The following is a 16,354-nucleotide window of genomic DNA, read 5'->3' on the forward strand; positions in this document are numbered from 1 at the left end:
AATTCCATTAGTATTATTTTAGTATTGCAATCCATAATTGAATTATTTTGGGATTAATTAAATTATTTTGAGAGATCATTAGTGTGCCATATGTCTAATGGATTAGTAATTTAAGCTACTTTTGTTACCTGTGCTATTCTCTGCCCTTAAAAAGGACACAAAAAAGGCATTTTCTTTAAATTACTACTTAGATTTCAAAACACTAAAAAAAATAAATAATAATAATAATAATAATGTAGATTTGAAATACATATAAGTTTATTTATTTCTAAATCCAAGGCTGGGCAAGGCAAAAAGCTACACCATGGTCTTGAAATACATTCATTTAACACCAAACCCAAGGTACCAAACCGGGCATGACATGAGTAATAAAAATGCAGTGTTGCTTATCAGAACACTTTTGTAAGTATTACCTGTTCTTAAGAAATTATGTGGGAAGTCCAAGGAGTGTGGTCCACCTAAGCTTTGAATTAGGCTCATTGTTTGAGTGTTTGTTCGTCCACACTCACCTGATGAACAGCTTTGGATGCAATACACAAAACATAGCTTGCCTCACACAGAACCTATGGCTGGCATTCCTTCTCGATTGTTCTATGTGGAGTGTCCCACTCCATTATTGAATCAGAATGAATTTCGGAATCTGAGGATGAAGTGTGGGGCCACACCTGATGTATGGAGTGGATTTCACACACGTGGGACCAACGAGTTTGATCGTTTGTTGCACGTGCACCTACAACAGGTGCTGCAGAGGATTCAGTCCCGAAATCCGGAAGCAAAAATCCATAAAATTCTCCCCACCAACCACAGCCCGCCACGTGTCACCGACTCCACGACCACTTTCATTCCCTATGATTCTCATTCAAACACATCCCATCATCTTCCCACCAAAAAAGAAAAAAGAAAAAGAGAATTAATTAAAAAAAAGAAAAGAAAAGAAAACTTCAGATGGGAGTCATGGGATTTTGCAGCAGCAGTGCAATGTTCCTCTCCTCTCCTGCTGCCACCAGAGCCACAGCTACAAATGGCCCACTTCGTGTACAATCAACGGTCACCCAAAAGCCCACATCAGCTACAAGAAATGGCCCACTTCTTGTAAAATCAATGGCCACCCAAAAACCAACATCAGCCACTAAAACTGTGAGCAACAGGAAGGTGAGTTCAATCATCGCAACTGTTTTTGGTAGCTATTGATTTTTTCTGATGATTTTGCATTTGGGTTTTTTTTATTTGAGATCTAAATGCATCTGATTACAATGAATTTATGGATTTTTATATATGGGAAATGGTACTATTAAGGCCGACCTCATGGGAACTTCCCATGAGGTTGAGCTGTGTGGGCCCCACCGTGCTGTGTGTCGAATATCAACACCGTGCATTTGATAGGTTCCCTTTAGGTTATAAGATAGGCCAAAAAACAGCCGTATACGGAACTCAAGTGGGCCATACCATCTAAAACCATGCGAAGACATGCCTAAAACATATAAAAGTACTTGGTGGGGCCCACCTGAGTTTTGGATGCGGTTGAAAATTGGTCTGATCTCTCATCCAAGTGGGAAATACACAATGGGTGGTCTGGATTTTTGAACCACATCTCGGTGGGCCCAATAAATGATTATGAATGTTTTAATGGGAGATTAACCCCTCTCAACTGTTGTATATGGTGTGGCCCACCCATTGACTTGATTTTTAATTCCGTGGCCCACCATGTAATGATGCATTTGACTGATGGGGTAGATGTTCGACAGACATCACGGTGGGGCCCACACAGCTGGACCTCATGGGAAGTTCCCATGAGGTCTACCTTATAGTACAATTTCCCTTTATATATAATTTTTGTGATTAATTAATTAATTTTCAATAGTAATTCTTTTATGGAAGAGATCCAATGCCTTCTGTGCTTCCATATCGTGTACCGGACATGTGGCACATGCGTATGATGATCCGAACCATTCATTTCCTGGGATCCACCGTTGATTGGATATCGACAAAAAATTGCCTCGATCAGGCTACCGTTACCATCTAATAAATGATCATTTTTTCTCACTGAATGGGGCCCATTTAATTTGCATTTGTATGCCACGGATTCAAGGGGTTAAGATCATCCAAACCGTTTGATTTTTGGCATGTGGTTGATGCACTATTGGATCCACTGAATGAACGGTTTTGATCTCACCCATGGCATGGAAGCTTGGACCAAATCAGCTAGCTTTTTAACTTGGGCATGCGTATCAGCATGTCCCAAATGCGACCCACTGGTGGTGAAGTGGCATACATGTATGAGATCCACACCGTTCATCAATTGGGCCCCAGGTGAATGTCCTAGCCCAAAAAATAGTTCTCCTCCACTAATTAGGTAGGCCATGCGTGTATGGTTAAAAATGAACATTAAAACAAATAACAATCAATGGTCCAAATTCACTTTGCATGTGCGGTCACCTGATGAGTGAACTGGCCAGATGTATAGTGGCCTGGATCTCATACACGCTTGCCGCTTTGGCACTCGTGGGACGTGTTTGGCACTTGCAGATGGGCAGATGCAAGTAACATTCCTTTTCTTTTTTAACTAGATAGATGTCTGAATCTGACTACTTACTTTTCCCGTTTTGAAATCTAATGATTTTTGTTTTTGGGATATGGGTTTTATGTTTGATGTCTTATGAGAAATACCGAAATCATTCAAGAATCAAGATGCATCATCAATAAAAGAGAAGTTACAGAGTCCAGATTAATCCAATACAGGAGTTGTCCATACATATGAATAAGTGAAAAAACAGTACTATGCCATTTATTCTCACTACTGGGAAAAGTACTCCTATGATTCTTTGGGAGTTCATAGGTATCACATGATAATGGACTATAACCAAGAAGTAGGAAAATCATATTTAGAACATGGATCGAAGGGTGGTCAATGCTCAAATGCTACCTATGGAGTTCTTTATTCATACTGAGAAAACCAGTAACCTGAGAGCTGGTATGAGAGTCAAAGAGATATAACCCTGGCTCTTCATGCCACCACCAATCACCTTCTTCGTTTGCAGTTGCAGGTCCTGAAAAACACAATGATTTGGAAAAAAAGGTTACAAAATGTTTTAGGGTTTTGTGAGAGAACTAGTAGATAAAAAATTTGTAGTAAGCTTTGGAACAGAAAGGATAGAAGGTAAGGAGATGTGTGAAGATAAGGGAATGGCACCTTTGTAATGTCAACGAAGGTGTCATCGACGATCTTCACTTTGCCAGTTGTAGAGTAGGTGGTGGAGGAAAAGTATTTGGTTGTACTAGACGTGATTGGTGGCACCTGGGTCAATCGCTCAAGGACTAGACTACTAGTGGAAGTAACGTGAAGGGCAAAAGATGTGGTCTTCTCTTCACGAGGTTGGAGGACTCATGCAAAATTACCTAGAGACTAGCCATCTTATAAAGCATGGAGTCATAATCAGTTTGAGGGATTGGGACCACATCATAAGAGGATTGCGGTTAGTTGTATGATTGGAAACAGAAGGTTCTCTTGTTTCAACAGATGTATAATGAGCTATTCGTTTGGTCATCGAAGGCGGCTTACTATGAAGCTTCCAACAAGTATCAATGAAATGATTCCTCTGCTTGGAATGGATATAGAAGCATTTTCCTTTGCCATGACCAATGCCATGCCCTACTTTGATATGGCTAAAATTGTTATCTTGGCCCTTTGGAGATAAATGTTGATTTTTATATGGTAAGAACTGATCTTTCCATCACTCTCCTTCGTCGCTCATCTATGACGAGTGTTAGGATCTGTGGAGCCTGATCATTAGAGATGTACTGTTCATCTAGCCAACACTTTTTCGTATTTTACATGGAGTTTTATGTAAACCCTAGTTCGTTTGGGGTAATATATTCTGTCGTGGGAGAGAAAGCCATCATTGTATTGAGAGCAGCTTCTTTGTTTTTTGCCTTTAAGCATAGTGGGTTAGTATGAATCTGTGGATGTAATAAAAGGGAACCATGTAAATCTCTGTGTTGTGGTTTGCATCTTTTCTTTAGTTTCGATATTACTGTGCATGTGGTCGAGAAGGGATGCTTCTCCGAACAAGGAGAAAGGGGTACAAGCTGTTGAGGCTGGAGAGGGTTTGATGCTCAAGGATTTGAGTATAAATGGGTTTAAAATCATGACTTAATCCTGCTGATTACTCAAATATCCTTCGTATTTATGTTAATTTTTTTTTTTGGTGCTTCGGCATCGAAAAAAAAAACTTGGCATCCTTAAAATGTTTCAACTTCAGCCAGAGATGTTGAAGTTTTGTGTAATATTCTAGGATTGATTTCTCTTTGCGATGAAGAGAAGTTATCCCTTAATGTAGCTGGTAGATCCGGGCGATATTATTCTGATCTGAATATAACTCGTTTACTGTATCATAAACTTCTTTGTTGGGGGAAAGCTGGTACAACCCCCTGCTAATCTCTTTGCTCATAGAATTCAACAACCACGACATGACAAGTAAATTGTTGGCTTGCCAATCCTGATATTTAGGATCTTCTTCAGATGGTTTAACTAAATTCCTATCGGTATATCCAAGTTTTTGCTTGCCTCCAATAAACATTTTCACTGCTCGTGAACATTGCAAGAAATTGTTTTAAGCCAGCTTAGAATTCATTATTCGGAGACTTGGATTTTCAGAATATGCGTCTTAGAGGCCTGTTTAGATATCCCAAATGTAATTTCAGAAGAAGATGTAGCCATCTAAACAAAATTACAAGAACAAAGGCCCTAAATGTAATTATGTAAATGAGATAGGTCGCGATGCAAAAAAAAAAAAAAAAAAAACTAATAGTATGTATGAATAAAGAACAACAAAAAGAAGGAAGTATAAACAGTCTAGGGTTTTTTGGTAGGAAATGAACGGTTGAACCAGAAACCCAAAGAAACCAGTTTCTTTTAAAGATATCATAGATAGATCACATCAAAAAAAACCGACAAGAGGGGTAAAGTTTAAGGTCCAAACTCCGAGGGATTTGATATATTAAAGGTTGAGATTGATTCTTGGCCATTTTTTGAAAATAGAGGAAAATTGGAAAAAAAATTGTCCTTCGAGGAGCCAAAAAATTTGTGTAAATCATAATAAATCTCCCTCTATTCCAATCTGCCATTGATCTTCACCTTTGATCAATGAAAGTGGGCCCCACTGATGTAGTTGATCATATGGTCTTCAAGAAGCAAACAGTTTAAAATTTGTGGATCTAGGAGCAATCTCTTGCTCTGATACCTTGTTGTGAATCTCACAGAGAAGTTCAGAAAAACACAGAGAGGATGCTTGAATAAAGAAGATTCTTATTTTCTACTTCATTTCTTAAGAAGGATACAACTTATAGAGAGAGGATATTCTAACTTTATAAAATACATGGTAAGACCAAACTAATCATAAATGTATCTAAATACAATATATTCAAGGAATGGTACATTAAAGAGTACAAAAGAAAGGATGCCCCAAATCTGTATAGTATTCTGTAGGAGTATGCACGAGGTGAACTCCTTCAACACACTGGACTACATATGTCCCTATAATCAACTCCAACCTGTTGATTATCCTTTTGCAATGAGATGGGCCTGGTACCTTTCCATAAAACCATTGGCTTTCCTTCTTATTTTAAATACTTGCACCCAACCACATTTTATTTGGATGAAGGTGGAGTGAGCACCCACGTTCCTTCCCTTATGAGGGCATTCAATTCTTGTTGTGTGAAACATGTGGTTTCATCATTCAATTTTGGAGAGCCATAGGAATTGGATGTCGCGTGGCCATATATATATATATATATTGTTTGCGCGTGCCATCCTGTGATCAAGCAGTCATGTAATTGGTCTTTGTAACTGGATTCATTTGAGGCTGCCCATAAAGATCCTCCACAATGGTTATAGGGAATTTGGTGTTTGAGAGGTGACAGGTGGTGAATCTATCTAGAAGAAGGTTGTGGAACCGAGAATATTGGGAGAAAGATCCCTTCTTGACCACACACACAACAATATTGGAATAAAAAGAAAGCAGAAAAAAGGCAAACCACAACACAAAGATTTACGTGTTTCCCTTTTAGTACGTACACAGATTCACGCCAATCCACTATGCTTAAAGGCAAAAAAAACGAAGAAGCGGCTCTCAATACAATGATGGTTCTCTCTCTCTCTTAACAGAATATATATTACCCAAAATGAACTAGTGTTTATATAAAATTTCATGTGAAATTGCAAAATTGCCCTCTAGGTGAAAGTGATGGCTGGATGAGCAGTACACCTTTGATGATCAGGCTCCACAGATCCTAACAATCTCCCACTTGGAGACATAAGCAGTCTCCCATTGAACATGGTGCTGAAATTGCACGTGGTGGGCTCACATGCTGTGAGTGGAAGCTTAGCGGAGCTAAGGAATAATGACTATGTCCTAGATGGGGGGTTATTAAGACTAAATAAAAATTGTCTTTTAAACATAATTACCTAACTTAAATTAATATCCAAATTAAACTAAGGCAATTAACTTTAAGGCTTTCAAACCATTAAAGGGTCTAATCATATAGACTACAAAGGATGTGGCAATTAAGCAACTAGTCTATCAACATGATAATGTACATGTGTGTGTGGGATGTGCTACCTATCTATTCCTAGCATTCATCTAATCATGCATACATATAATTAAACATTCAATCACATAAGCATAATTAAACATGTGCTCAAAGACAATCCTGAACACAAGCATGTATAGTGGTTCGGTTTCCTTACTCCACTCTCGACGGACGTACTCAACCCATGAGTGTACCGAATTTCACTATCGGAGGTTTTAAATCAGTTTTACCTCTAACATTTACAATCCTACACAAGGACCGGCTCCCGCAACAGACTCTATGTGGTTTTCTATAGGCTCACCACGAACCTCGATCCTATATAAGAACCAATGTTGTCGAATAGCATATGTGATCGTGTGTGATTGCATATGCGTGTGCACATATGCGATCACGCAATCGCATATGCGGTCGCACATTTTTATTTTTATTTTTGCATTTTTCAAAAAAATTTAAAAAAATCAAAAAAATCAGAATAAATTATTATATGTCATTGGCCCTTGAAATACATTTAATTTAAGTAAAATAAAACCAATTACATTTACAATTTTACATAATGAATTAAATATTAAGTCATCATTCATCAACAATTCTACTACATTCTACAATATAGTTAACTTCTTAACAATTAACATTTAACAAATATGAAATATCAATATTCAACATTCAACACTACATGATATACATCAACAATCAACATCAACACACTTAGTAAACAAAATGAAGAAGTTATTTATTTATTATTTATCTAATCAATAATCATATACATTGATCTAGTAGCCATTGTGGCATATCACCACCAGGTCCACCACCACCACCACCACCATCATCATCATCATCATTCGAGTCATCTCCTTCTTCCACATACACTTCTTCTTCTTCCGTTTCTTCATCATCTGTACGTACTAATACTTCATCAACATCCAATGGTGGATGATCTTCAGCTTGATCATCATTATCACCATCTCCTTCTTCAATCTCCTCAATCTCTTCAACGGGTTGATGGCTACTACTCGCCCCCCGGCTCCCCCCTGTCCTTCGCCTTCGAGTGGTACTACCTTCACCAGGTGTCGATCTGTATGCGGCATCTTCAACTTGTGCCCATGTCAGCTCCTCTCCAGCAAATACCGGGTCCTCCGTCTCTACGAGCCACTCGTTATCTGCATCCAACTCATCTAAGCAGATAGGGTCAAAGAAACTGGGCTTTTCTTTCCTAGTTTGGAATCGTTCTCGCAATTTTTGATTGTATTGAACGAAAATCAAGTTGTTGAGCTTTTTTTGCTCAAGGCGATTCATTTTATTAGTATGAATCTGCAAGAAAGAAAGTGCATTTGGCATTAGCTATTTAGGTAATTACTTTAGCTTAGGCCACTAAAAAATTAAAGTTTACAAACAATTACTAAACAGTCTAAACTTACCGCCTCGAACGTGCTCCAATTGCGCTCGCAACCACTGGCAGAACACGTGAGTCCAAGAATCTTCATAGCTAGCTTTTTTAGAGCTGGATCCTTCCTGTTCGGGTCCACTCCATAGACAACCCACCAGTCAGCTGAGAAAAACAGTTTAAGTATGTTAGAGACACTTTGTAGAAAAACTATTTGTAAGAATATACTAGGACTGACATTCATAGAAGTACTTACTGGGTAATTTCATTGTCCGATGCCTTATTACGATATCCCTTGAGAATATCCCTTCACTTTTTGTGTAGAAGTGCAACAAAGTTGAGATCTTGTCCTGTTCTCTTCTATTTGGAATCATTCTTTCCAAGACATCAATAAATCCAACCATATGCATAGTTAGTGCTTCTGTTGGATCAGCAGAAGCGAATAAACAGGTTGGGTTAAGGATGTAAGCAGCCGAATACAATGGAGATGATATTTGGCTGCCCCATCTTCTATCTATAATATCTAAAATTGGCTTGTAATCACGGTCTCTATAGTTAAAATGGTCCATGATCTTATTTTTCGCTCTCTCGATCGCATCATATATGTAGTCCATTGCAGGCTTCTCATCCCCGTCCACCAATCGCAATACAGTGGCTAAGGGCTCGGATGCTTTTAGCGCCTTTACCACTTGTGTCCAAAAACTTTGAGAAAGGATTGTTTGTTGAACCTGTTTCCCTTCAGCCTTCTTTGACCAAGGCCCACTTGTAAAATCGACCGACACTACAAAGCTTCTAAGTTCTGATTTCTTTGCATGTAATCTTTGTAGTGTTAAAAAGGCTGTAGCGAAACGGGTGACTCCTGGACGTAACAAGTTACCGCTAATGTGTTTTCTCATTCGACTGAGAAGAAGGGCGTGTTTGTACATAAAGACCGTTATTCTTCTAGCTCTAGCAATCACATTTATAAATAATCTACGTATATCTTCTAACATAAGATCAACACAATGGGCCGCACAGGGGGTCCAAAATAAACGTCGCCTCTTCTCCATAAGAAGACGATTGACCATTACATACGAGGCTGCGTTATCTGTAATTACTTGTACAACATATTCCTCACCTATTTCTTCAACTACACTATCTAGTAAGTTAAACAAATATTCTCATGTGTGTGAATAGCCCGATGCATCCACGGACTTCAAGAACATTGTCCCAGCTGGACAATTTACCAAAAATTTAATGAGAAACCGACCGGATCTATCGGTCCATCCATTGGCCATTAGTGAACAACTATATGTTTTCCACGATTCCTTATATTCAGTTATGAAGGATTGTGTATATTCAACTTTAGTTTTTAAGTATATCTCTCTTATTTCATGATATGAAGGAGGTTTAAGCTCAGGTCCAAATTGACCTATAGCCTCAACCATTACTTTGAAGCTTCTCGATTTAACGGCGTTGAAAGCAATGCCGGTTTGGTAAAACCACTTAGCAATATATTGAATAGTGGCTTTCCTATCTTTTTGTTTATACCGGTTCTCTAAAGTTGTTTGAGCCGACCCTTTCCCTCTACCCTTTTGGTTGATCATATCCTAGGGGTGTGGTCTACACCATCTATCCATAGACCCATGCCCTCGGGCTCTTTTCGAGATCGTTGGTTATACTCGTGGTTTAGACCGGCCTGTCGAAGCAGGGGGAGTGGGACTGGCTTCATATACATTAACTACATTTATATCTTCATATGCATCTTGTTCCAGATATTTCTCCTGACATAGGGCACTATTGCATCTCTTTCTTGATTGTTTTTTCATATACTCTATGATCTCCCTTCGGATTTCTGAAGTAATTTTGTTGCATACTTTTATATTCGACCCCAGTAAATGTGTAAGGTGTTGCTTGTGCCTTGCAATCCCACCGGAACTCACACACCCACATAACTCACATATTATGTGAGGCTTTTCCGTAACACTACGGTAGTGCCCATACTTCCAACCCGGGTCATTCGACTTAGGTTTTAAAGAGGAAGAGTGGGAAGAAGACATTATGATGGTGGTGTGTGTAAACTAAAGTAACTAGAAAGCAAACTAAAAAGTAACTAGAAACTAGAAAGTAAACTGAAGTAACGTGAGAGACTAAGATCTAAGAGTAAAGAAACTAAAGAGATGAGACTGGGGAGAGAGAGAGAGAGAGAGAGAGAGAGAGAGAGAGAGAGAGAGTTACACACAAACTTACACGCTTTACACTAGTAGTAGACTAGTAGTAGTCTAGTAGAAAAGGAGAGGGACAAGAAAAGGAGATAGAGGGGGAGAGAGAGAGAGTTGAGTTACACTTGTAGAAAGGGAGAAGAAGAGGGAAAAGAAAATGAGAAAGAGAGAGAGAGTTGAGTTACGCTTGTAGAAAAGAGAGGGAGAGAGAGAGAGAGATTTACACACAAACAAAATTAAAATTACAAATTTAAAAGAGGTTTCAACTTCCAAATTCTTCAATCTTCACTTCTTGTCTAAGTTGTCTTCTCTTCACCTTTGCCCCTTGACTTGAGTATTGATCTTGAATTCTTGTTGTACCTGTAAGTTGTAAGTAACTTCAGACTTGTAAGTTGTAAGTTGTAACTTGTAACAAAGTAACAAACAAACTTTAAAAAAAAATGATAGAAGTTGTTAGAACTTAGAAAACTTAGAACTTGGATATTATGAAACTCTAAGAGAAAATGAGATAGAAAGAGAGAGTGGTGTATGTTCCCTTGATTGAACTAGAAAGTAGAAAGAGAACTCGATTCAATGGATGAAGAGCTTGGTTGTCTGAATCTTGATTTTTGAATGTGGATGTATGTTTCCTTCCTTGATTGAAACTTCAATCTCAATCTTGATTCTTGATTCTTGAAAGTTGAAAGAAATATAGAATATGGATGGAGAGGAGTGGATATAGAGTGCTTAGAAATATGTAATAGAGAATGTAAGAGAGCAAAATAGAGAATAAAGAGAGAGTTTGAGCTTTGAGTGCATGTAGGAGTGCTTAGAATCCTTTTTTATTGAGAAAAAATCAGGATTTTTTTAAAAAGAAGGTCAGAAAACAGTCAGAAATATGACCGTTGGCCAATATGTGATCGCATATGCTGGCACATGTGGCATTTGCGATCGCATATGTGCAGTGAACCCATATGCCATTGTCGCATATGCAATCCCACCACATATATGCGCATATGCGATCGCACATGACAACACTGATAAGAACCTACTGACATACACTCCTGTTGGAGGCTCCTGCAAGAGACTTGAGTTGGTTTTTGCTAGGCTAACCAACAACCTCAGTCCTAATCCAAGGACCTTCGTTTACTCCCGCCAAAGGCTCCCACGGAGACTACACGTACGCACCTGTGTCCAATGGCCTACATAAGGACTTTGATTTAGGTCCCACACAAGAACCAATGTCCTACATAAGAACCTAGTCAAGTTTGACAATTCAAACTCTTACACTCAAATCTTACACAAGGAGTGTATACGGACTGCTATAAATGACAACTTGTCGGATTGAGCCCCTTTTGTAGCGCCGTCTTTGATTGCTTGATTGATGCTCTCCCATGCTTCAATCAGCTCCCCTTTGCTGCCCCGATCATGATGTTGATGCGTTGCCAATGCTTTTGCTCCAAGATTAACCACACTATATGTGATGCTCCTTTGAGGTGACCAAGGTGATGGGAGGTTGGGTGAATCTCATACAATCCTAGGGGATTTACCTAGATGGGTCTTTTAGAGGATTTAGACATAGATTTGACTATAGGTTCAAGTCTAATATCTAGAAAATGGTGGAGTTCAAGCTCATCTTGAAGGTGGACGTTGGAATCTTCATTGGAGTGTTATTCTCAAGGAAGATGACTTGGAACTCATTGGTTTAGAGGCTTAGGATGAGGATATGATCATGGAATCACCTAAGCTTTTACTGCACCATAAACCCATCTAAATGCCCAAGAACTGAATGCCCTATATATGGAGTTCGAGCTCCAACAGTAAAAAAAAAGGGACAAATAATGACTCTGTCAATGGTATCAAGAAAATCAGATTTCCAGTTGAATTGTTGCTGGACAGTTTTCACACTGCTGTTCGATGCCATCGAGTGGACTTTGATGGCATCGAGGGGATCCTTCGATGAGTCCTCGATGCCATTGAGTAGCTCAAATAAAAGATTACTGGACAGATCTGAGTTACTCGATTCCATCAAGTGGTCTTCGACGAGGACTGCTCAATGAGATCAACCACCAGTTGAAAGTTTGCTATTTTGGGCATACGATTTCATAACAGCTTTGCACCTCTTATAGCCTTATCATGTTCGAATTAGGCTTTAAGGCTAAAGGATAATCAACAAAGTTTACTTATTAGGTTAGGATCATCTAGAGGCTCAATGAGTTGTTTTGGGTCAAGGGTTAGGGTCACCAACATATCACATTTACCTGTTATTTGCTCCTTGATGCTCATGTCCTCTTGTGTCTTTGATCTTCGGCTTCCAAGGGCTCAACCGACTACATGACACATGGAGTCACATGATTGATAAACAAGGTGCACAAATCAGTGCACTAACAGCTACATATGAAAAAACCCATGCCTCCGTAGAGAACTTGGTGGGAATCTCCTCCTTGTCCTCAAGCTTGAAGACCAACAGAAACTGAACATGACTTCAGTTTCTCTATAATAACCATCTTGGTCAACATATCCGCAAGGTTTTGACTTGCATGAATATTCTCCAAGGTAAATTGTCCATCCTCCAAAGTGATTGTATGAAACAATATTTGATGTTTATTTGCTTGGTTCTTAAATAAAAGTTTGAATTCTTTGCTAGATGAATTGCACTTTGAATATCACTGTACAACTTTCAATTTTCTTTCTTCCTACCCGACTCTTCCATGAGACCCTATAAGCATACCATTTCCTTACAAACCTTTGTTGCAGTAACATACTCTTCTTCTATCGTCGAGATGGTAACAATCTTATATAACTGTGAGACCCAACTAACTGTTGCACTGTCCAAAGTAAACACATACCTTGTAGTGTGCTCTTTATGCTATCAATATCCCTTGCTAGATGTGAATCAACATATCCCTGCAAACTTATTTCTGACCCTTCATAGCACAACGCTGCATCAGTACCCCTCAAGTATCTGATAATCCATTTGATAGCTTCCCAATGCTCCTTCCTTGGGTTATTCATAAACATGCTGACAACTCTTGCATTAGCAATATCCGGTCTTATGCAAATCATGGCGTACATTAAGTTGCCAATGGCTGAGGCATATGGAACCTTAGCCATGTAGTCATCTTCTTCTTGCATCGCCGCATCATGTTCCTTTGAGAGTCTGAAGTGGCTTGGCAAGGGAGTGCTAACTTGCTTAGCACCTTCCATGTTGAATCGCTTGAGTACTTTTGCAACATATTCGGCCAGTGATAATTTCAACTTCCTATTTCTTCTGTTTCTGCTGATTCTCATACCAATGATTTGTTTTGCAGCACTCAAATCCTTTATTGCAAACTTCTTAGTCAACCGTTCTTTGAAATTTAAATTCTCATGCATGCTTGAACTTGCAACAAGCATATCATCTAAATACAAAAGAAGTATGAGATACAAATTTTCAAGTTTCTTGAAATAACAACAATGATTAGCTTGACATCTCTTAATGCCATTAGTAGACTTAAAACTGTTAAACTTCCTGTACTATTGTCTTGGGCCTTGTTTCAAACCATACAAACTCTTCTTAAGTTTACATACCATGTTCTCCTTACCAGGTGCAACATATCCTTGTGGATGACGCATATAAATGTCTTCTTCAAGATTGCTATGAAGAAAAACAGTTTTTACATTTAATTGCTAAGTGCAAATCATCTACAACCACAATACTCATAATTGATCTGATAGTATTAAAAATTAACAACATGAGAAGATTTTAGTGTAGTCGATACCTGCCTTCTGTTGGAAACCTTTCACAACTAACCTGGCCTTGAATCACTTAGCACTGTCATGCTCTTCCTTCAATTTGTAAACCCACTTGTTATGCTAAGCTGCCTTTCCCTTCGGTAACTATACCAAGTCTCATGTCTGGTTTGATATCAAAGAATCCATCTAATCATCCGTGGCTTGCTCCTACTTGTTTATGGTCTCAACTTGTAGAGCCTCTTCATAACATTCTGGTTCACCATTATCAGTCAACTACAAATAATGCAGAGAAAGAGAATAACGGACCGTGGGTTTACTAACCCTAGATAATCTCCTCATAGGAATAAAGGTATGAGGTTCTGCTTATATATTTTCATCTTTAGTCCATAGAACATTCTTGTAAGTATCTCATCAAGTTTTACAAACTCAATATGCTCAGTTTTTGGCCCTGGTCGGCTAGGATGGTCTCCAAAACCCCCAAATCTCAGCTCGATCCGATGTACGGTTTGTGCGTGGTGCTCCGCCGAAGTTTCAGCTCGCCTGCGGGCCGAAATTTGAAAACTTGCTGTAATGAAGAAATCTGATGCAATGAAAGGACGAATTCGAAGTACGGATCGTGGGGGAAGATGGAAAATAAAGATGATGGAGGATGGGGGTGAATCGGGATCGATGTGGCTTCGCACTACGGTAGTTAGCCCTTCGAAAAGGGAGGGCTTCGCACCCACTTTTGAATTCTTCCACAATTCATGAAGAGAGCAAAAAAATAAAGCAGGAATTTTTTTATTAACTTCAATGAATCAAAAGAACTACAAGGGGTGCCTATTTATAGGGAAAATCTTATACCCCAAAACTCGCACCATGTGCACAACCTATTACTTGGCGATGAAGTAAACTAAAATAAAAACCAAACAGAGAAATCTAAAGCGTTCACAATGTTCTAAATAATAACAATAAGCAAAACCTAAAATATGAAATCAATCCGACAAGTGGGCCACGATCATGAGATCTCATGACGGGCTTTTCTTGACTATCGGGCCCACTTTTTTTAACCAAAACTTATCTTCTAACTAGGAGGCCCTCCCTGGACGTCGTCATCGAGCCAGATCGATGGTGGGGTCCTTCTGCTTACGTAAGTGCGTAGGGGTGGTGGTGTGCGGGCGTGCGTGTGCACGATGTCCTCATCAACTCTCCCCGGTTGCGAAGATTTTGCCACTGGCGAAATAAAACTCCTGAACCGCTCTAAGATGTCGGGATCAAGTCTCTGAAGCTCCTCCTCAGTGAGCCACGCGTTGTCTGAAGCTGGGCGTGACTTCCATTTAACTAGGTATTTCTGAAACCCGCCATCCGACGTGGAAATTATCTCATGGTCCAAGATATCCTCTATTTCCTCTCTAGGTGTGTGAAGGCTAGGTATGGGAGGTAGAGGTTGGGATGAAAGGTCGGGAAGAGGCTATGGATCAAAAGGTAAGACTGGGGCATTAGGATGGGTGGGCGAAGGGCCAGACAAAGTATCAGTGGTTCCCTGAAAAGTAACTAGATCCTCCACATTAAATGTGAAACTAATTCCCATAGAAGGTGGAAGATCTACCTCATACGCATTGAGACCGTTTTGTTTTATAATTTTGAAGGGTCCAGCACTACGCGCGTGTAACTTACGAATGGCCTCCAGAGGATACCGCTCAGGCCTGATGCAGACCATCACAGAGTCCCCGATATTGAATTCTTCGAAAATGTTCATGCTAGTCTGCAGAAAATTTGTAATGTTCATTACTAGTAGTGATTTTCTGCCTGATTTCTTGATGCCATGAATGTATGTGATGCGCAAAAGACTCTGCAGACTCTGATGGCCCATGGGACAATGACATGGGGATAAGATCAATAGGCTTCCTAGGCTTATAACCAGTAACGACTTCAAAATGACTTAGACCTGTGGACCTATTGACAGAACTATTGTATGCAAACTTGGCTATGGGTAGTACGGCGTCCCATGTCCTGGTATGCTCCCCCACTAAACATCAAAGTTAACTCCCCAGGCTCTTATTAACCACCTCAGTCTGGCCATCGGTCTGAGGGTGGTAGGCAGAAGAAAATTGGAGCCTAGTATTCATCATGTGCCATTGTGTCTTCCAAAAGTAACTCATGAATCTCACGTCACGGTCAGACACTATGGTTTTTGGTAACCCATGCAGTTTGACGACCTCACTAAAGAACAGCTTGGCAACATGAGAGGCGTCGGAGGTCTTAGAACAAGGAATGAAGTGGGTCATTTTAGAGAAACGGTCCACGACAACAAATATGGAGTCATGCTTTCGAATAGTCTTGGGAAGTCCAAGCACGAAGTCCATATTGATGTCCTGCTAAGGGATGAATGAGACTGGCAAAGGTGTATATAATCCTGTATTCTGTTTCCTCTGCTTTGCCAGTTGACAAGTATGGCATTGCCCTATAATTTTGGCCACGTCCCGCTTGA

At 39.6% G+C, this 16,354-nt stretch overlaps 1 protein-coding gene across 1 annotated transcript in view; it reads left to right on the forward strand.

Moving 5' to 3' along the window:
* Nucleotides 1–858: 858 nt before the first annotated feature.
* The window catches only part of LOC131219381 (uncharacterized), a 30,775-nt gene continuing 15,279 nt past the window's right edge, over nt 859–16,354 (forward strand). Inside the window, exon 1 of the mRNA XM_058214482.1 lies at nt 859–1,152. Within this exon, the coding sequence (XP_058070465.1) occupies nt 946–1,152 (207 nt within the window). The 5' untranslated portion in view covers nt 859–945. The remainder of the gene's footprint in view (nt 1,153–16,354) is intronic.

This window comes from Magnolia sinica, chromosome 11 (assembly GCF_029962835.1).
Source record: "Magnolia sinica isolate HGM2019 chromosome 11, MsV1, whole genome shotgun sequence".
NCBI classification, from domain to species: Eukaryota; Viridiplantae; Streptophyta; class Magnoliopsida; order Magnoliales; family Magnoliaceae; genus Magnolia; species Magnolia sinica.